The 22,757-nt window shown below is 40.3% G+C and overlaps 1 protein-coding gene across 2 annotated transcripts in view; it reads right to left on the bottom strand.

Moving 5' to 3' along the window:
• rxraa (retinoid X receptor, alpha a) overlaps positions 1-22,757 on the bottom strand; it is a 117,235-nt gene that overhangs the window by 6,032 nt on the left and 88,446 nt on the right. Inside the window, exons 5-10 of one of the 2 annotated variants that reach the window (XM_084383281.1) lie at positions 22,451-22,630; positions 15,463-15,647; positions 7,954-8,083; positions 6,326-6,458; positions 3,754-3,845; positions 592-697 (exon numbers count right to left, since the gene is read on the bottom strand). In XM_084383281.1, the coding sequence (XP_084239407.1) occupies positions 592-697; positions 3,754-3,845; positions 6,326-6,458; positions 7,954-8,083; positions 15,463-15,647; positions 22,451-22,630 (826 nt within the window). The remainder of the gene's footprint in view (positions 1-591; positions 698-3,753; positions 3,846-6,325; positions 6,459-7,953; positions 8,084-15,462; positions 15,648-22,450; positions 22,631-22,757) is intronic. The other variant, XM_084383282.1, reaches the window with a different exon arrangement.

The following is a 22,757-nucleotide window of genomic DNA, read 5'->3' as shown; positions in this document are numbered from 1 at the left end:
ATAGTCGATGCCAATGATCAAATATCACAATTATGCACCTCCTTGTGAACAGCTGGCATTCATCAGGAAGAAATCACTGATTTGTGACAGGCTAGGGCAGTTAGGAGAGTTTGGGCAGAGAAGTTCAGATAAGAATACAGAAATGTTCTTGCATGAGGCCCATTTTTTCCTAAGTTTGAGAGCTTTTTAACTTACTTTCAGACCTTTTCTGACATCCAACAGCTTATTGTCAGGTTATAAACATAATATGCAAATATTATCATCATCATTATCATATAATCAAAACAACTGAGGAGAAAGAGGAGACAGCACATGAGGAAGAGCAGGACTCACAACTCGCACGTATATTTATTTATACGCACACAACCATTTTTGTCAGGTGAACTGAACCCAAAGCTCCTGTATTGATGATAATAACTGCCTTTGTGTATACTGTGCGTAGTAGATGTAATATTTACCTTCTGAAGGCTTACATTGATTGGAGCTTATGATAAATACAAGTTCAAGCCGTACTCTTTTTGTACTTCTCTATCTGTGGGTTGCAGATTATCTCAGCTCAGTTATGTGTAATTTCAGGGTTTGTTTCCATACCTGCCAGGCTGCTCGGGGTACTTCTGTTTGCAGTAGGCCTCTAAAGATGCATACACTTTCTCTCTCAGAGCTTCTACCTCGCTGGGGTTGGACAGACCTTTAGAGTCTGTGGAGACAAAAATATTATAAAGAAATAATCAGCAACAACTGTAAACGCTATAGCAGAAGGGACACAACTCCAGATGTTCTCCTCACAGTAGTTTTGGATGTAGAGCAGAGCCTGACTCGCTTACAAGTTGAGTTTAAGCCCCACAGGCTCACTGAGGACGTGTATCACCACATTCTGGGTTAGTCCAATTAGGACTGTAATTTCCAAGCTGCGCTAATTTAAGCTTCACCGGAGGACTCGTCTTTGATTAACGACACAAACGCGTCATTGATTAACATTTCTGACGAACAAAGCGTTGCACAATTGATCAACAATGAATGAACAGTTGTCGTTAATGGCTGGACTTGATCACACAGTGTGGGAAAGGAAAGACTGAGAACCTTTTTAGCCTCGCCGTCCCCTCCTCCACCACCCCCACCCTTTGGTGTCTCACTCAGACCAGTCTAGTGAGCCCCTAATTAACAAGGAATCAGGCCGAGAAGTGAACCGAGGCCAGTGGGCCTGGATGTGGCCGGGACAAAATGTGGAACACAGAGGATCAGTGTGTCGGGGGTGAGCAGATCCACAGTGGCCCCCAGAGGGACGAAGGGAGGCTCCCACATAGAGTCATTAAAAACCTGGGTCATATTCATGGCTTGGTTTAGCACACTTTGGGTGCCATGTAGATGAGGTTTAAATACAGCACAGCATGCTGATAGCCGGAGGGACACATGCCAAGGCCTCGTTTAAAGATAACTCGCTGTCAAGGGTTTTCTTTGGACTGATTTTTGCAGGAAAATGCCATAAAAAGAAAAGGATGTCACATTATAAAATAAATAAGAATTCATTAGTTTACCAGCAGCACATCCATCGATCAAACATGCACTGTATCAGCTTATATTTTGAGCTTCCCACGTTGTTATGTGGAGTTGGAAGCATGTCAGTTTTACAAGTCACAAGCAAGTCTCTGGAGAGAAGTCTAAAGTTAAGATCAAAGAAAACAAAAGAGAGTCAAAGGCTTGTTCCCAATTCTCAGGCTACAATCATGAGGTCAAGCTGAGTCAGAGATGGTCCACCCAGAATCTAAAATTTGAAACCTTTTAGTTGGCTTGGATATGTAGTTTCTTCACTGTAGATCACACTGGATTCAGTCATTTACAGAATCCCAATAGGTACATTTTTTTATTTTTTCCCACATAATCCTCTTCTCCATCCGTATGCTAAGTACACTCCAAACATTTGGTTGAATAAACTGCTTCTGTGGCTCGCTATCATCCTTCCCGAAGCAATAAAGCTCCCCCGAAGAGGTGTGCTTATCCACATTTTGGTGGAAGTATGAATGCTTGCAAAATACTTTGAATACTGATGGGCACTGGAGAAGTGGATTATGCTGCAGGGGTTGTTTGAGAAGTTCTTATGGATGTTTTGGTGCTTTCCTTCCCGCTGTGAAGTTGTTGCCATTGGAATCGATTGTAGTTTCTTTATGGCCGCAGCCTCAGTTTGGTCACAAACCTTTTACCAGCTCAGGCACACTGAGGACAGAGTCTGATACTCAAATACAGAATTTAGGTGGAGTATAACTGAGCGTCAAGTCCTTACATGAGTCATATTCTATTTCAGCAACATTAAGGTCAGCTGAATGTTGTTTTTCTTGGTAATAGTGAGAAACAGTAGCAGCCCTACAGCACATAACGATCTTTGAACTGGGATAAAATTTTATTTCATGTACGATATTTGAAAACTACAAACATTAAAAAGCTCTGTATTAGTATAAGTATTACTTTCACTCCCAGTGTGGAATGTATCGAAGTATATGAATTAATAATATTAACAATTTTGAATTATTTAAGAGAGAGAGAGAGAAAGAGAAAGAGAGAGAGAGAGAGAGAGAGAGATATTGTACTTTTTACTCCACTTATTTATCTGACAGCTATGGTCACTACTTACTTGAACAATTAAGATTTTTTCACAAAAAATATGAAGAGATAATAAAACATGATGTTTTGTTACCTAGGTTATGTTTTCACCTGAGTCGTTTTATGTTTTATTACATAAAAAATATGGATCCGATTTCCACAAAACTTGCATCCCGACCCAGAATAGACCCCATTAACTTTTGGTGCAGATAGATCCAAGACATTTTCACATCGCCTCTCATCCAAGAGGCTTCTTCAGTTCTAACTAACTGGAGAGGAGTTGGCTGGCTTTTAAACTCTGTGTGGGTGAAAAAGCCAGCCAACTCCCCTCCAGTTGGACCTTCATTACAGCTGCTATCTATGAGTGAGTACAAAAGGGTATTAGTAAGTATTAGCTCTATCGAGGTCCATTCTAGTTGTAAATTAAACTACAACAAGGTGAAACAACAAGACAATTACTCGATTCACAGAAAATGTATTTGCCGACTATTTTGATAGCCTAATTGTTAAAGTGATTTTTTAAAGCAAACACACCCAAAATTTCATGGTTACCCTTCACAAAATTGAGGATTTGCTGTTTTTTCTTTGAATTATTCGAATACCTGTAATTTATTTTAAATTATTTTGTGGTTTTTACTGTTGGTTGGACGAAATCAAGCATTGTGAACTTTTCATGTTCGACCCTGGGTTATTGTGACGACAGTTGTCTCTATTTTAAGAGTTTGTACAAACCAGTAATCAAACAGTTCAAATCCTGCTTTTATGTTAATACAAAAGTAATAATAATCTGATCATATTTAATTGTACAACAGTCACAGGGGACATTTTTCTGCATTGAGCACTTTTACTTTTTATGCTTTAAGTACATTTTACTGATTATACTTTCATACATTTACCTCAGCAAACCTTAAGGACTTGTAACTGAGTATTTTCACAGAGTGGTATTGGTACATTTACATTTACATTTACATTTACAGTAAAGTATCAAAATACCCCCTTCACAACTGAACCCTAATTCAGCTGATTGTTCTGGTTCAACGTCAGACTGAAACTAGAATAAAAAGACAGCATTGGACAGTAGATGTTCTTTAAAAACACTCTGAAACACCTAAGTTACAGCTCCTTTCAGCTGCAGCAGCAAATAAAAGCAATAGTTACCTGGGTTGAAAAGGACTATTGCTCGAAGGCACCCCAGTTCTGTCTTATCCATCTGCATGTCCCTCATCTTTGACACCAGCTCTGTGAGCACTCTGCATAAAAGAGACACACACACACACACACACACACAAAGAAAAGAAACATAGTCAGAGATGTGTCTCATTCAAAGGCAGTTTGTTTAATCCATGTTGGCTACTAGACTATTTTTGTGTTCTAGCAGAAGAAACTAACGCGTGCCAGAAAAGTTAAGATCACAGGAAAGCATCGAGTCTAATTGGTACATTTTTGTAAATGACATACTGCACTTCAAGTGAATTATCCAGAATCCAGACTGGGACATTAAAAATATGGTTTAACTACTATCCAGCTCAAATCTATTTAAAAACAAATACACACAAGTGTACATACTCTGAGCCCACATAGGCACAGTTAGATCAGTGGAAAAGTTTACAACCCTGCAAAGCCATTATATTTAGTACATGGTTTTCATAAAAGGAAAGCCACAGAGTAAACACAAGCTGTAATCGTACACCAGCACTCCCACTGTCTCTGTGTGACATCACTGGTGGGAGTGTCGGCGCGTGGTGGAGCCGCTCGAACTCCTCACCCCTCTTTGACTCGGTCACACCCTCTCCTCAGCCGCTCTTTATTTTCCCCTCTCGCTCCGTTTTCTACCCTCCCTCCCCCCTCGCTCGGATAGTAAAGTCAATTGTGGCTCTTAGCTCATTCTAATTCAATTTGCTCCGAGGAGGAACAACAGGCCTGGAAAAGGGAGAAAAAAGGGAAAAGAAAAGACTCAAGTGTTTAAGTTAATCAGTCTCTTCATTCGTACGGTGAAGAGAGAGAGGAGTAGATAAAGAAACTATCAGTTCTCTGTATCTTAATGCTTGCCACGGTTAATGGCAAGAGATGGAACATGTCCTGTGGCTGTGAACGCTGATGATTGAACACAGAGGCTGGTGATCGGAGGGGGGGGGCAGAGAAGCAAGAAAAGAGAAGAAGAACAGACGCAAAGCCAAAGATGTACTGCTGCATGAATGAGTTGATGACAGCACCTGATAAATTAGCTAAGCTATGAACTGGTGATCAGAACTGTTGATGAATAATACTGTATTTATCAAAAAAAACACTAAAGATTTTGCTTGTATCTTTCATAACTTCCCAAATCGTGTGCATCAGTTCAGCTCAAGGTGTGATGCTGTCTGAACAGACACAGCAGGCTCATGTGAGATTTCAGTCTGTCAGACAGCTGGAAAGTCAATAACAGACACCAGAGTGGTTCCTGCACACACCCCACTTCACAGTGAGTGACTCGTGCATGGATTTTTTTTCTTTTTTTGACATTTTCTGAGCAGGTCAGTGTTTTCTGTGTGACCACTGATGCACACAGGTGTACATATTTAATATAGTGGAGTCAATCAATAGTTCCTGTGCTGCTTTTACAAAGAACACTTGTGACTTCCAGCTGAGGCGTAACTGAAATATTACACCTGAGCTGTTCAGTTGGAAGAAAGTCATATACTATAAATGATTTATACATATTTATACATTATATTTATATATAAATGACATTTTAAATGTGCTGCTTTGTCACTACTCAACACCTGACCAAACAAAATCCAACCCAGGTTGAAGCTGCTAAATGGCTTAAATGTATTAATATCAATATGTACAGAATGTTTCTTTGTATTTGACTTGGTTTTGACCTAAAGTGAGAGCAAATTCAAAACCTAAATTAATGGCTTATTACTAATTGATAAAGTGTTCAATTATTTAATAATAATCAATTATTTATTAGCATTAGCAGAACTTTTAGTTAAAACTTTAGTATACCTAAAAGTTTCCATTTTCTAATAAGACACCACTACTAAAGAGGGTAAAAATATATAGTAGTGGATACACTATTAATGCCTAACAGAGCAGTAATAAGCCATTAATAGACTGTCTTACAACCCAAACTGTACCCATACTGTAAACCAGAGAGTATTTCACAGTTTGGTCAGTCACTTGTATTAATGGCTTATTATTGACTTATAAAACTTATAATTATTAACTACTAATAAAGCCATTAGTTACCCTTTATAAACCACCAAATGTTTAATTGGAAAACAGTGCCTAAAACATTTTCAAAAATGGTTATTATAGGTACCCTGTGGAGTTTTCTTGTAAACCAAGTTTCTGTTTACATTCAGCAATTTCTACTGAAACCCATTGTGTGTCTTGTGTATGTGTGTATCTTTGAGGACTAAAGTTAGAATAGATTCCCTACCTCATGAAACAATCATGAAGCAAACTGTTCTTAAAATTTGGAAACCTGCATTTTTAACATTAACGTTTACATCCTGGCAGTCTTCTTCTTCCATGCTTTTGCTGGTGTTTCTTGGTGTTTTACCACTACCAGTAGATCAGTGGAATACCGTGTAATCATTGGCAGACATGTACATCCTGCCATCTTCATGCATGTGTGTGTGTCCTCATGCATAAGAAAAATAACAGTGACCCATGCCTGAAAACATTGCTCAAAAACTCCACAGAGTACCTTTAAAAGGAAGTTCCGTAACATAATAATGACCTGTCAAAGATGGCTCCCACTCCGGCACTATGGGCGCTGTTGCGGTGCACGTGCAGCCCGGTCGCCAGCAGAATCCCGTCTTTGATTGCTATCGAACGGTGCGAAAATGATGCAATGAGGAGTTCATTCCAACCTGCGGAAGAGATGGGGGAAGGGATCAAGAAAAAGTATGAAGGGAAAAAAACACAAGCAAATCCCAGTACAAAAGTTCACACAGCATTCAAGCAAAATGAAACTGACAACAAAGGGGGAATTCCAATGAATCAATTAGCCTGCGCGGTAAAAGCGTGCAGCTTTCTCAAGCACAAGCATCAGGTTATTACGAAGACATTTGAATCATGCTTTCTGAAGAGACAAGCGTGTAAAAGGGATGAACTGCGCCTGCCACCACGATAAAGACAACAGGCTTGATGTGCCAAAGCAGGGGCTTGACACAGAGAGCAGCGAAGACACAAGACGCCGCCTTCTGAGTGACAGGGCTCCTTTAAATGTTCTGCCTGGCAACACTCGCCTCTTCTCCCCAGAGTTGAGTTGGGTATGAGAGGAGCTGGGATGCTTTTATCTGTGATACAGCAGAACTAAAGCGGTTATTTATAGAAAACCTGAGAGCCGCGAAGAGACGAGCTCTCCAGAATAATGTCTCTCTCTCCGCTTTGCTGAAGTCTCTCCATCATTGAATGTGCGCAGGATAAGGAATGATGGGAGGCTTTTTTTTTTAAGTGCAGGATGGGTGTGTAATAGCATTTTTTCGAATATAATGGTGTAATTTGGAGCGACAGGCAGGCAACAAGGGCAATGTGTTGGGAGAACCCTAAAGACCTTCCTGCATGTGATGTTAGCGAGGGGAAGAGAAGTGACAGATGATTCACTGTGTGTTTTTACGCTGCTGCTTCTGTGATCCTGAGCGGTTTGCTTGCTTTTCCACATAGAGCAGATCCACACAATGAGCTGTTGTGACCTTGGTGGGTCTGACTCTTTTCTCAGTCACATGACCGAGAGAGTTATTCATGGTTATGGCCACATTAGTCTACTTGAGCTCTGTTTTGCTTAGAATTTTCTCCCTAGATACAGACTGAGAGCTAGCGCTAGCATCGCTAGTAAACATTTTTCTGGGGTTTTCTACTGTATATTCTACTGTCAGTGGGTATCATAACTGGTTATTTAGGTAGCACTCAACAGCATATTCTATTGGTTAGCCATTAGCAGGCTGTCAACTGTTGCTTTATCTTAAAGACAAAGTGTCCGTTTACTATTTAAAACAGTACTAATTTGTTCACTATTTTTGTATGTTCTTCTCACAACTGTGCTGGATGGACATTCCCTCACTCTCTCTCAGTATATCTTACACCTTTAGTTTGTACAGTAAGCTAACTCCGCTAAACTTGTATCTTATCGGTCGTCTAATCAGTCATGCTAACCGAAACCATCTGTGCGGGTGTACAGGGCCTTTAAAATAACTGCTCAGAATTAAAGTTATCAAAGAGCAAACTAATCTAGCCATGTTTGTTCACACAATAATGGCTCAAGTAGTCACAAGGCCTTTATCAGCTTATCTTACAATATCAATATTGTGCACAAAACTTATGTCTGACTTTGTAAGGACTTTTACTGCTTTTTTATCAACTTACCTGCTCGTAGAAGGATGACCTGGTCGTCCAGTGGCAGCTCAGAGAAGTGGGGGATCCTCTTGGCCCACTCCACTAGGGTAAAGAGCTGTTTGTCAGCCGCCTGACAGATATTTGTCACTGGGTCGTTGGGCTGCAGATAAACAGACACAAGCAAACACAAATCTCGAAGTTAGAAATTCAGATAATGCATGGAATTTAAAGGTTCTAGAACCCGGCCGATACTGGATTTTTGGGTCCAATACCGATACTAGGCACACATATTTGTTTTGCAATGATCCCTCACACGTGGTCATTAAAAACTGTGGACAAAGATTTGTAATGGAGGCAAGATATTTTACAGTTTAATAATAAAAGTTATTGTCTATAATGACATCGGTGCACTTAATCTTCACTGGAAGTTTAGCATTATAATCTCTAAAATAAAAAAACATTTCATATTGGTGCATATCACACAATATGCGATACAATATATCTGTGATAGGCCAAAATCAGCCAATAATACCAGCCAACCAATATATTGGTCGGGCTCTAAAAGGTGCCATATTATTGTTTTATGGTCTGTGTGTCTGTTTTGGCCGAGAGCCTGGTGTCATGTCGAGTCACTTTTCACCACATGCACATCCAAGCTTACAGGAGTGCTATGCGATGAATAATATCCTCTTAAGAGGAGCTCGTAGGAAGACAAAACAAACAGTGATTCTGTACCAGGCTCGTGCAGCAAATACCTGCAGAGAGAGCTGCCGGTGAAAAAACGACTTTCACCAAACACACTGTTTCTTTGGGGACCTTTTAGCCGACACAAATCAGCCCTTTGGACAGCTAGTTGAGCTCAAGAGGCCCTTACAGACACTTCACAACATAACAAGCGCTTAGGAGCTCAAATGGGACTTCTCTACCAGAGTGGGCAGGGCTTTGTAACACTATAATGATTATTCATACTTGTGGTAAAACTTATAATGATGACTGTGTGACTAATCCTTGCAGTTGACTGACACAAAACTTTGCTAAAAAGCACACTTGTGTTTCATTTTCTATCCATTTACATATTTCCAAGAACCTTCGTAGTCATACATTTTCAAAGGAATGATTGTAGTCATTTAAAGTCAACATTTCTGAGAAGGAAAAAATACACTTGGTTTTGATAATAGATAAAAAAAAGGACAGTTCTTGGTAAATGGACTGCACATTACAGTACATTGTCCATTTACTGCTCAAAATAGGAACACTGACTTGTACCTGAGGGAAATTAAAGGTTCAGGTGAGCACTACAATCTTTTTTGATTTCACTTCATTAGATCCAATTAGGCCTTGAGCAGAGCTGAGCATAAAAAGCTGGAAGAGGGACCTTACAGCTCTCAGTCATGGACATAGTTATTATATTAAAGTACGTTATGTAAGACATCATGCATATGCTTTTAAAAGGCCTCTCTTCACTTTGGGGTTTAAATTGCTAAAGTGTTTCTGTGACCTGGTATATATACTGCTGCTTTGAAAGCATGGTACATCAAAATGTAAAAATGTCTTAAATTGCAGAACAATATACCTCTTCACACATTTACAGTACATTAAAGGAGACCTATTCAGCTTTTTTGTTCTTTTCCTTTCCTTCAGTGTGTTATTTAGGTCCATGTCTTGTGGCTAGTTTGGCACATAAGAATTGATTTAGCACAGCTGTTCTGTTGTTAGCGTTGCTGGCTCAGCCATGTGTTAGCTGACGTATCAGATAAGACTGGGTATTTGGGAGGGGGACCTAAAACAGAGAGTTTAAGACAGAGGGCTAATACAGTGATTCTGCACTAGACAGTATGAGAAACCTGAGCATGTAATTGAGCATTGAAGCATGTAAACCTATTCTAGTAGTAACCCAAAATAAATGTATGAACCTGAAAATGAGCAAATGCGTCTCCTTTAAATAATTTTACTATGTTGGACTCCCTTGAAATCAATGACAATTAACATTATGTTCTAAAAGATGATTTCTGAAAATCTTTTCTATGCCAGAAATTACATTCTGGTGCTTAAAAATGTTGTTATTAATTTGGTGTTTATTTTGTTCTTTTGTTTTGTTCTAGTATTAAATATAAAGGAAACTAGTAATTTTAAGACATAAACTGCAGTTCAGGCAGCCAGAATCTCTGTGCACTTAATGTCAGAAACATTTCTGAACACGTTAGCTTTTCCTGAGATGATCATTTCTCTGTGCAACTAAAGTGCCAGTCCAAAGACAAGGGCTGCTTGTCCTTTACTGTCTTGATACATCAGACTGGGAGGCATTATTCTTTAACCAACAGGGAGTTTGTGAGCAGTGGTAGAATACTAATGCAACACACATACAGTATGACTATCTCACTAAAATGTAAATCCATCTGGGCGGGGGGGAAAAAAAATCCAAAACAATACTGTCAACTCCTGATGAGTAATTTACCATCATCCCTGGGGAACGTACCCTTGATATGTATGTGTGTAAACAAAGACTGTGCGCACATGCTTTGCATAATTTTAAATCAAGTAAACATCCTTAAATTCTAAGTATCCCTGTGTGAACTCAACACTCCAACAAAAACCGTCAGCAGCTTCTCCCCATCTTCCCCCTCCAAATCCCACAGATCGATGCTAAAAGCTCGAAGGATCCCGACATCAACTGCAGCTCTCAAGAGAAGATTAGTTCAAGATGAAGGAGAAAACATCCCTCCACTCACATTCTCCTCTTATAATACGCAGGCCAAAGACTATCCCTTCCTCTCCTCCACGTTCCCTCCCTACGGTGTGAAACTCACACTGACTGTAGAGTATCACAGATATGAAAAAAAAAAAAACTTAAAACAGAAACAAAGCCTACACTGTTTTTTTCTTCAGGGGGAGAAAGAAAACAGGCACCCTATGAATATTTCAGCATCTGATCTCCGTGGGAGATGTGGACGGTGCGGCTAGGCGCGACAGTTATTCGCGAGCTGCACTTCCTCTAAAAAACACACAAACAGATTCGGCTAATTCATTCCAAAGGGCAGCCCCAGCAAACAAAAAAAGGGGCATCGGTGTGCGCCATGGTCGAGCCACCCCTCCTCATAAGAATACAAGTCCCAGGGTTCTCGTTAAACATGGCGAGCCTCATGAATGTTGTATGGCTATCTTAGCCGTGTTTACACTGACCTGGTTTCTTTGCCTCTGTCTGTGGAGATGACAGGGGAGAGGAGCTTACACTCTCCTGCAACAATCCTCAGGCATCACATTACTGTACTTACTGTTCAAGTCGCAGAACAGCATTTAGGATGTTATCAGGCCACAATGGAGGAGCCCGCTGTGACCTGTGAGGGAATCACATTAACCTCCATGTAGGAAAGCACAAAAGCTCGCCTGGGAACACCTCGCAACTCAACTGTACTACTACTACTACTTCCTCCTCTTCTACTGTAAAGATTACAGCTGAAAAATAAGGAGCAAATAAGGAGGACGCCTGGGAAAAAACTCAAACTTGAGTCAGAAAGTAAGAGAAGTTATATAATTTACTGGATTTCAGCCCCTTTAGCAGATTTTTAAATGCCTGCCACAAACAACTCCGTCTTCACTCCCAGCAAATCAAAGGGTTTACCGCCACGCACGCTCCACAGCCATGGTCGATCATCCCAGCAACTTAGAGAAATGCCAGGCTTGCATACTGTCCTATGAAATTTTCATCACTTGAGGAGGAGAGACGAAAGATTTGCCTTTCAATTTTTCATTATTCTGCTTGAACCAGACTATACTGGCGTGACAAGCGAGAGAAAATTGGGTACTCATACAGATCGGTATGAAAATGAATTACTCAAGTGTCCCACTTTTTTAGATTGAAAAAAGAAACTGTCCTCATATGTTGCAGCAGGGATGAATCATCAGCTAATTATCATCTAAATAACAGCAACACTTCTTTCCTTAAGTTTGGGGAAAGATAAGGAACTAAACCGTTATATGAATTTAGATAGAGAAGGAGAGAAATACATAAAAACTGAAGTAAAGAAACTACCTCAGGATTAGTGAATGATAGCACCCTCCCCCCCCTCCTCCTTAGGAGACGTTCTCTCCTTGCCTGACTGAAAGGAAATTACTAACGCCTGTTTAACTCCTGTTCTAGGTCACCATGAGATAAACACACTTTATTCAGGTTGGCCAGACCCCAGCCATTAGACAGTGGCGGTGGCCTATTCATGGTGTACACTCATGGCCTGTGCCCTGTGATCAATTATAGCACGGGGCAGCGCCTCTCAATAGAGACCTCACGGGGGGAGGCCTGTGGTCGGGACAGCCTGCATGCTGATACTCTGCCAACATTCTGGGTTCCAGTTTGGTTAAAGGGTCAGGTCAAAATTATGTTTTCTTGCTCACTCCTAGTAGATACTTTCAGTTTTAAGATACAGTAAATCATTTTTTCTTCTTTAATTTCATTTACTCTTCTTCCAAGTTTTCTTGATTTGGAATGTCTAATCCCCAACAGTATGTACTGCTGTTCTTGTCACTGCTGTTGGACTGTGGATGGCAGCAGACAGACAGCCATGCACTTAATGACACACTGGCATTGCCAGCCGCTCGTTTTCCACTGGCCAGCATCAAGAACATCAACAGGATGGCGTAACAACCAGCAAGAGTTGCTAGTGCATTGCCATTTTAATTCAATAAAGGTAAACAGAGATGTTTTGGTGGTTCTCAAAATATAAACAAATGACAAAAGAAAAAACTCTAACCTCAATTCCTTTCAGCTCTTGGCAACTTGTCTACTTGGCAAAAATTACATTACTTATTTTGTCCAACCAACAGTCCAAAACCCAAAGACTCTGAAAGAAATGCAGGAAATCATTTCATTTAAGAAGCTGGAACCAGCAAATGTTTAACATTTTTGCTAGAAAAATGACTGAAATGGCAAATAGTTGGCAATTCATTTTCTTTTGATTGAATAATTGATGAATTAAGTTATATTCAGGGAGCCTGACTAATGAAAATGCATCAGGTAATCACTAAAAGATTGCTGAGCCACACAAACTACACACTGAATAATAGCAGGGTTAATATGGTGGGGACAGTTTCTTATGTCAATATAGAAAATATGTGCAACATTGAATATACATTTATTTTATTTTATACTACATCTGTAAAACAATGTATTAGGTTATGATTCTACTGCAACTATGACTTGCACAGAATCAGGAATTTGGAGAATTCGATAACGATGATAATGATCCCGATGTGATTCCACTTAACGCTGATAAAAACAATGAATTTTTCGGCCCTGTTTCATTTCTCTTTTGGCAGGCAGCGGGCATCCAGGGACCCACCATGGCTGAGCCCAAACACACTCAGTGCATTAGTGTGTCTGAGCTGCCAGCCGCTCCCCCGTGACTCCCTGCTCGTTCTCCCTCTCCCTAATGTCAACGCTCATCTCCTACGTTTCCATCTGGCCCCCCAAAATAGCTCCCATTTACTCACATAACAGCCTTCACATTTCTACCTTTACTTCACAGGACATTTCCCTCCCCTGAAGCAGATGAATCCCAGTAGAAGCCCTTCCCTCTCCCCCTCCTTCCTTCAGTCTCACCCTCCGCCCCTCTTTCCGCCCCCCCTTGCCTCCTTTGGTAGGTTGCTGCACAGCTCCGCTGTTTCTCATGTTCCAGCAGAATTCCTGAGAAAGCCGAGGCTTTGTGGGATGCTTTCAGGAACAGTCTGCCTGTTGCATTATTCATCACTCTTAGTCTCCTCTGTGTCAAAGACAGCCCACAGTACCCAGCTGATACTGAGGGGATAGATGTGGAAACACACAGCTGAGTGAAGGAGCTGATACAAGGTGAACAGGTAAACCAGAGCTCTAAACCATAAACAGTCACCTCCAAAGGGACTAAAAAAGGGAGGACAAACGGTAATCACATCCTGAATTCATCAACATCTTTACCGGCAGACAGAAGGGTGTTCATAAACTTCCTGTCAGTCAGCCTTCGACTCAAAACAAAAACAACCACATGCTTTATTGAAGTTTACTGGAAACAGAAAAAATATTAAACTTTTCAACCATTAAGTCCCAAAACCAATTCTACATGATAATTCTAACTGGATAATGAGTACCACATTTACACTGGAGAATGACAAAAGTATGTATGCGTAAGATGTAGGTATGCAGACACATTTTGCCATTTCTGAAAAGTAAGATATAGGAGTTACTTGCAGCTGGAAAAATTAGGGAAAAAAATGAAGCCAATGTTGGGACAGCTCCAGGGAGATTTCGGGAAAAGCAGAAAATAAAGTATACGCCATCAGTCTGAAGAACATTTTGCTTCTTTTTTCTGAGTCTTACTGGCAGTTGTGTTGGACGCATTTACAGTGTGACTGTCTTGTATCATTGCATCATTGCATATTTGTGCAAAATAATGCATTAAGTTCTTACGTACTAATGTGAAAACACCAAACTAAAGATAAGTTTATAGGACACTGTGTAAGGACACACTTAAGTCTACTTTAAACAACATCATTGATCAATGATACATTTCAGAAGCATTGACACATAAGAAAACTGTTAAATATGCCACAGCTATGATAAAATGTGAGAGGAGAGAAAGAAAGGAAGGTCTGGCCTTGGACCTCGGTGTCTTTCCAACCACAGGGACTCGGGTCTAAATTTAGTTATGGGGACATTTTTACCCACAAAAAGTCCTTACTCAGAGGTGGTACATGCAGAAGTACAGGAATTTTAGGGGTGGGGCTTGCAGCAGTGAACATTACTGATTGATCGCAGTGTTTTATTTCAGCCTTCTTTTTTTTTTTTTTTTATATCTGCTGCAGCAGACCAGTTTGTGCGTTGTTTCAACAAAGATTTTTGTTTGTTGCGTCAGAAAAGGTGTAAAAAAAAGCTGTTGCTTCTCTGTATTTCAGTGCATAAATCTGCCTACTCTTCATGAGTCCTTAGACTGCTGAGGAAATGTAGACAACAACAGGCTGTAAGAACCTTGTAGTTCCCTGAAAAGTAGTTCTGGAGACTAAAAGTTCTGGGTGGAAACACGGCTGAAGTATTTCACTTCATGTCTGTTGTTCTAGGCTCTGACAACCCGTAAATATGCTTTCTACCATGCCAGCAATAATACTAGATGAGGTGGTCTGTCAAATGAAAACAGACGTGTGATAGATGGGAGTCTGTTATTTTCTTTGTTAGGACACCTCAGAGTCTTCAATACGCCTAGACTACTATGGCCACTAACAATGGTGTAAAAGAGAAGCTTTGTTTAAAGTGTCTTCCATTTTCAGTGATAATTTGCAGTCAGGCTAAGTCAAAAACCCAAATAATGCATGAGAATTATGAGAGAAAACATGCTTCCCACCAGCCCCTAGGGTAAATCTAAACAAATCATCCATTGTGTGTGTGTGTGTGTGTGTGTGTGTGTGTGTGTGTGTGTGTGTGTGCCCATGGGCATGAACATGTACACAAAGCAATGACTTGTTGGAGAATGACATGGTATGTGAGTGTTTGCCAAAGAATGTATAAAAATACCAACTCACCGAGTTGGATGGCACACCAAGGTTGGTCTCAATGTAGGTCTCGGTTTTGGGCTCCACCGCCTGCTCCGCCTCCAGAATCTTCTCCACGGGCATGTCCTCATTGGCGCAGCTGGTGGACTCCACCTCGTTCTCATTTCTATCCTTGGCTCGCTGGCGCTCCTCCTGAACGGCTGCATGTAACAAAACTGGTTCCGGTCACTACTGCTGTTTTCTGTTTTGTATTTTAATATATCAACATTAATGTTAATAGAAAGATTCAGGATTGGAAAGCTTACATGGTTTTGATTACTAAGATTTTAGTTAAGGGTTCAAAAGCTTGTTTTTTTAATAGGAAAGGGACTCTACTGTACAAGACAAGTAGTCATAAAATATTAAAGCTGCATCAATACATAGGTCTTGTGTTGAATCAAATGACTATTGGCAATGTGAAAGGGGTCACTTGTGACAAACTCACAGAAAATTATTAACCATTACCAGGGTTCTTTCAGCCTCTTTTAGCTAATCGTTTTGGTTTTCCAGCACATTTACTGTTTGGAATCACTCTCACCACTTTTCGAGCAGCACTAGGCAGCTGTGTTCAGCAAACAAGTTCAAATAAACAAGCCGAGCACCGAATGGAACAAAGTTAGCTAACAGCTGCTGAGGTAAGTGGAACGTGTAGTAGCTGAAAAGCTCAATATTTTTCTTGGCTCTCCTGAAGTTGGTGGGGATCAAAAGATGGAATTTTGGACTCATCAGGTCAACACAAATACCAACTCAGACATGAATGCTAATATTACTCTGCGTCTATTGACATTATAAAAGTAGTGTTAGAAATAACAACTTTGTAACACGATTCTATTTCAGGGCTTTGTCTTTTTCAGCTTTGTTTTAGTCACTTTTGCCCCCTAGTGGCCAAAATTTTATTGATGCAGCTTTACTTCAGTAAGTTCATTCAAACACGTTCAGTAAGAATTAGCAATGTGCTGCAAAATCATAATTTTAGCAAGCCATTTTGTCTATCAGTTTTAAAAATACAAAAAATCGTTACCAATATGCCAATGTGGTTCGGTCATTCTAGCTCTTTCCAAATCAACAATTCTTGATTTTTTCTACAATCAAGCGTTGTTGTTCTAGTGCAACAATCAGTGTCGTCTATGAGATACTGAAAATGACTCATTGCTAGAGGCATTCTCCAACGATGAAAACCGCACTGGAAACCACGCTGGTAGATTACGCTTTATGGAAAAATAAATTATGCTAGATGATTCTGAGATGAAATGACCTGATAAGGCTTGATAAGGTTTTGCAACACAGCTGCAGACATAGATGGAAGAGCTTCCAATACTGAATCTTTCCTTTGACTAAATACTTGAATTCTTGCTGATTTTTGAGAAAACAAACAGTTCATAGTCAGAGTCAGTCAATCAGTAGAAAACTGTATTCATAGTTGTCCTTTGTTTGTATCTATACACACTTGTACATATAGTGTGTGTATGCTTGAGTGTGTGTTCGCTTACCCATGTCGAGTGTCTGCATGTGTAAGTGCTTGTTTCAGTCAGTGTGCGTATGTAAGCCGGTGAATAGTGCAAGACCCCGTATACGTTATGCCACTAAACATATCCAAGAGTTCAATCTTCAGTTATTGTTTCTGACGGCGCGGATGGAATTTATTAAGGACCTTAGACCTACATTATGCACAACGCAGCAGTGTGGAAATCTCTCAGCTTCCTTATCAAAGAGATGAGTTTTTCATGCAGTGCTCAATGACTAACAGCCGGCTCCTTTAATGCACAAACCATTTATAGACACATAAATAATGTATTGCCTGTCACTCCGTCTTCTCTCTGTGCATGGTCACCAGAACAGCTCAAATAAAAAAAAACTCTGAACTCAAATCAATGAAGACTTTGTCTTGTACATTTTTTTTTCCACGTCGTGTGTAAGAAAAAAAAAATGGTTGTAGCAAAGCTGTGTTGGTTCAGTCATCTGATTGGCTTGGCGAGGAGACACAGGAAATGGTTTGTGTGCTGAGCAGACACCGAGACTCACTGTGGCTGAGGCAAGAGAAACCGCACCTCCACCCTCAAGAGAAGATGGAAAAGATGCATGTGTGTGTGCTTTGTCTTTTCAAAAGGCTATAATTTACCTAATTCAAGAAACCACAGAGAAAGTACTGCGGCTTTTTATAGGTTTATCCTCCACACATAGATACATAAAAAGTTTTGGACATAATGTGTTGAATGACAGAGGGCTTTTGGAGATTCAATGTCAGCATGCAAGCTTACATACACACCTGGGGAACTGTCCTGCCTCACACACACACATAACGCACACACACTGGGTTCGCAGGATGATCTGTCTTCTTGTGTTTCCCCTACTCTGGTTTCTATTCCAAATCCTGAATCAGAGAGGCCGTGGTCTTGTTGGGGGGGAAAGGGAAGCAGGGGTTGTTAGAAGAGGAGAGGGAAAGGGGCCCCATTTTAGAGGAACTGCTGTCTGGCGGTGGAGGTCAGCCCAAGGGTAGAATACTTGTGTTGGAGTCAGGGAGAGGTGAGGAGGGCTGAAATCATGTTAGCTTTATTCCCCCCCACACCCTCCTCCTCTCTTCTCCTGACTGGGAGAGCATAAATTCATTTAATCCTGTTTTTCTGTGGATTCGCTTAGCCTTTTGGGCTACTGCTGCCTTGTTCTCTAACCACAGCCCTCCGGGTGTAGGGGGAGGCTTAGGCAGCGCTGTGAGTGAGGCGAAAGGCAGTAAATGATAATATCCTTGAAGGAGTAAAGAGCCCAACAATGATATAAATAAAAGCAAGAGAGAGGTGAGGCCAAATAAAGGTCAAGACAAATTGGCCTTGGATAGAACGACCTCCAAAATGCATTTACCTAAAAATACTGTGTATTCTTCTTGTTCACTCAGCTTCAAACAGTAAACACACATGCACCTGCACATGCACACCTGGTTAACACCTGCTACCATCTTCCTGTCCCCTGGCTATACGGAACATCGCTCGGAATAATCTACACACTCTGTATCTGTATTCTGTAACCGTGGTGACCATAATGGCGAGAGGCAGGGATTGATTTGTTCAATGTGTGAAAGTGCTTAACAGCACTGCTGAGAGCGCTAATATTTTTAACACCCTCATGGAGTGTTAAAATTCACACCTGACCGCCTGTTTTTCCCCCCTCTCAGACAGCCAAAGTCTTCCTTATTGGCTCTGTAATCTGTCCCCGAAGGTGCTTTACTGTACTGCTCCACAGTCACAGACAGCATTTGCCAACTCAATGTTTACAAGTCAGGTCGCGCTCAAAGACAGAGGAGCAGTAAGAGCAGCATCAACCCATTTCAGTTAATTAAATGACTGTTTCAACAATGCCGGTACTCAAAAGCCAGTCTCATTTATTGTGAGAAGATGAAGTGGATGCAATCAATCATGCAATCCATTAAAGGGGAATGTCTGTGTGAAATTGCCTCACACATTGTGCCCTGGTTTCATGGCGATATATGAACTAACTTTTTACACTGGCTGCAGTGATGCACCTAACTTTTTAATTTAGGTGCACCCAAAAATTAATTGAATTCAATCTCTACACATCATGTAAATGATTGTAAAAAAAAATACTTAAGGTGCAAAACATGTTTGTCTTTATCTTAAGAACAGCACAGGCAACAAGAAATGACGATAACCTTAGAAAAAATAAACAGCTAAATTTCAGGTGCATCCGTCCGACCAAGGAACATGTTTGGTCGCACATGACAGATTTTTGGGTGCATGTGAGATCAAAGTTCCTGTTCATTTTTTTATGCCTTTTTTTAGTATTTGGGATTTGCATTTGCTTCTGCTCAATCTGGGTCAATTGTAAAAAATAGGCGATTCCAAACCTCATCCATTCCCCTCAACACTCCAATCACAGATGAGAAAGAAACACTTGGTCAACCTCAGACAACTTCTCTGGAGTGTATACAAAACCCATTGCTTTAAGTGTTGAAAAAAATATTAGTGAAATGCCGAGTGGAGGTGGAAATTGCAAATCAATTTGCTCATTCAAATAGTTGAATTGTTCAGTTTGAGATTTGTACTGAATCCTATTAATCTTCAAATGCACTTTAGTGCATGTGAGTAAGTGAAAGCATTCACAGTTTTTTCATTTGGCACTGATTCAGACCGTTTTCAGTTCAGTTGGTTGTTGATTTCAGCCAGAACTAGGCCTATACAAGCACTCAAGCACTGTGTATAAGGCGAGTAGCTCAGCAGCCACCTATTTTTCTCCTATTTATCACTTCATGATTGTTTTTGTGGCTTTCGCTGGCTTTCAGTAAACCGTGAACCAATAAGTAATCATGTCTGAGGTGACAACAGTGCTTTCACTCAACTGTTAGGAAGGCTCCACAGCTAAAAGCTACTGATTGATTTTGTGACTCTTTTTTTTTCGGTGAGTCAGGAGGCTACAGTCAGTTCAGTTTAGAGATTCTGTGTTAAGAGTTGTACATGTGCGGTGCAAGTCAATGCTAGCTTAACCAACACTGGTTTGAAGGTCACACTATCTTTAAATATAGTTTTTGTCAACTAAACTGTGCAAAAACGTTACTAAATCCCCATCAAAAACTATTCATTAGCTGGTGTTCACCGACTAACTAATGCAGGAACATGTGAGAGTCTTTCTTCAACACAAACTTCTACTGATTAATTTGTCTTTTATTCATATTTCCCTTAATGGATAGTTCTATAATCCCCAGCCTCTACTGAGAGAGGACAGGGCCTCTGTGTTGAGGAGGAGGAATGATTTAAGCTTGGAGGAATGTTTGATTGTTGTATCTTGAATAAATCCTTTAATGGCGAAATAATGCCCTTCCTGTCCACAGCAGGATGATATGTTATCTGACTTTTAAAACTTAAAACTGCACACTGACATGCCATGTTTGTTTTCAAGAAGCTGTCAAATGTATCATCATTAAATAACACTAATGATCAGTCATGATTGTAGATTTTATGGCTGTAGTTGCTGGAGTAGGTGCCGATGCAGACCGTAGGAAATTGCCTGTGTCAGTTTGAATTTAATTCTTTAACCACATTGACATGGACACTGACAGTATGGTTTTAAAGGGAAAGTTTGATCAATGGTCTCTCGTCCACAACTACATGTTCTGTATCTGCAGCCTCAGCAAGAGACTGATTAAATCTCTGTATCCATTTGAAAAGGGCAGGAGCATTGCACGCCATCAGTAGCCTCTAATTTGAGGAATGTGGTGTACATTGTCGCCACACCATGAATTACAGGACATTATCCAATTTGAGTGCTTGGATTACATTTTGTGAATTGAGTATCTTGCAAAATAAGCACACACAAAATCTTTGTGCTTGTGAAAACAAAATTTATGTAGGCTGTCCCGCACAACATCCACGTTTATACATTTAATTAGGAGCACAAGAGCACGGATGATGACATCCAGAGAATGCAAAGGAGGCAAAAGTTCACAGAGCTCCATTGTGATGTTTTTATTTCTACAGTCTACATGAGTGAGCGCCCAGAGGACTGCCTGTTCTCACAAACCCTCACTCTTTCTACATCCAGCAGTACTGCAACAGCCAAATTCATTATTTCCCCCAAAGTGGTGCTGGAAGCAGAACATTTTTAAATACAGTGGAGCCTATGGCTGCAATGTACTGCCTGATGTAGCAGAGCAGGATCACAGCTTCAAGTGCTACTGTAAAATTGGGTTGAGGCAGGATGGGAAACAGGTTGCTTTACTTGTATGAAGGAAGCAGAAAGGGACATCTTCTAACCTCAATGTCATATCTCAGGGGCTTTACATTTGCCCTTTGTTTATCCATGTCCAATAGGAAATCAAACAAAATCAAGTTTATATTTCTGAAAAGGCAAAGTAGTGGGTTTGCTTTCCTTTCTACTGCATTTCGCAAGCTTTTGTATCAGGTGTGGACTCATTTCACTCACTCACTCATATTCAGAACATCACATTCAACTGCAGTTCGAGGAAAAAACAAAATCAGATTAGTTTGGAGTATACAGCCAAATGAAGTCAGTCTGGATTCTATTGTCCTTTATAAAAGTGGCCCTTAAGCTTGTGATAGGGACCCACTGAAGGGGTCTCTTGATAAATCTTCCCAGGTAGTTAAGAGTTAAAGGAAATAAATAACCTTTACTAAGCAAAATTAGGTGTAATTGTTCCAGAAGGTCTTCTATCCTTTGCTTCATTTGAATACTTAAAAGGTGCATCTTGTGGTTTTGGAGGTGAAATCTTAATCAGAAGAGAAAGATCTTCATTGACAGATTTTCTTTCATCTTTAATGCCGAAACAAACTCTCTTTGTTTTCATGACTGAATAAACTGAATAAACAAACTGACCTTAAGGGACAACACAGTACCATACGGTTTTACTTTGTTTATATTTGGCCCTGCCACCTTTCTAGCTTTGAACAGTGTTCTGGGGACCTTATTCTCCTGTGAGAACATCATTCTCATTAATATTGTAAATATCAAAATTCTGAGTTTGAATTTCTTCTCCAAAACAACATAAAGCCCCTTTAATAGGGCAATCATGACGAGAAACGATTACCATGATAATGATGGTCTTTGGTTAAACTGCTCATAACCTATGAAAATGTTCAAACTGATGGGCGGTCACATAGAAAAGATCTTCCTAAACCAGAATTTATTATTAGGGATGTATGATAAGGATTTTATTCAGCCACTACTGTTAATGATTCTTCTCATGGCCAAAACAAATAAGATAACCAATAATTTCACATGTTTGTATTTTAAAAAGCACATCTGAGGATACGAAAGGCTAAGATGTAGTGAGCAAAAATAGATGTGTGTGTGTCTGGTTACACAAATACAAAATATGTTCATCACATGCACTACACTTTTCCTTAATTTCCTTAAATAGGGCTCTTATCTGTGTCTCAGTGTGTGTTTATGTGGATGAGAACAGACGTGAGGGAATGGGTAAATGGGACTTTATCCTCAAAGGTATGTGCTGTACCTTCTCTCTTCATGCCCATGGCTAAACACTTCTGGTAGCGGCAGTACTGGCAGCGGTTCCTCTGGCGTTTATCGATGACACAGTCCTTGTTGTCGCGACAGGTGTAGGTCAGGTCTTTGCGCACCGTCCTTTTGAAGAAACCTTTGCAGCCCTCACAGCTGTATACTCCATAGTGTTTACCTGACGGGAGAGATTCAGACATGGTTTGTCAAATACATATCTTTTCGAGTCGTATTTTCAGCACATTAGTTGCCGTCATTGGCTTATCTTTTCCATTATTCCGTGTAGTAAATGATCTGCAAACCAC

Source organism: Pagrus pagrus (assembly GCF_965226575.1).
Source record: "Pagrus pagrus genome assembly, chromosome: 19".
Classification (NCBI taxonomy): Eukaryota; Metazoa; Chordata; class Actinopteri; order Spariformes; family Sparidae; genus Pagrus; species Pagrus pagrus.
Note: the sequence above shows the minus strand (reverse complement) of the source record. Positions and strands in the feature narration are given on the sequence as shown.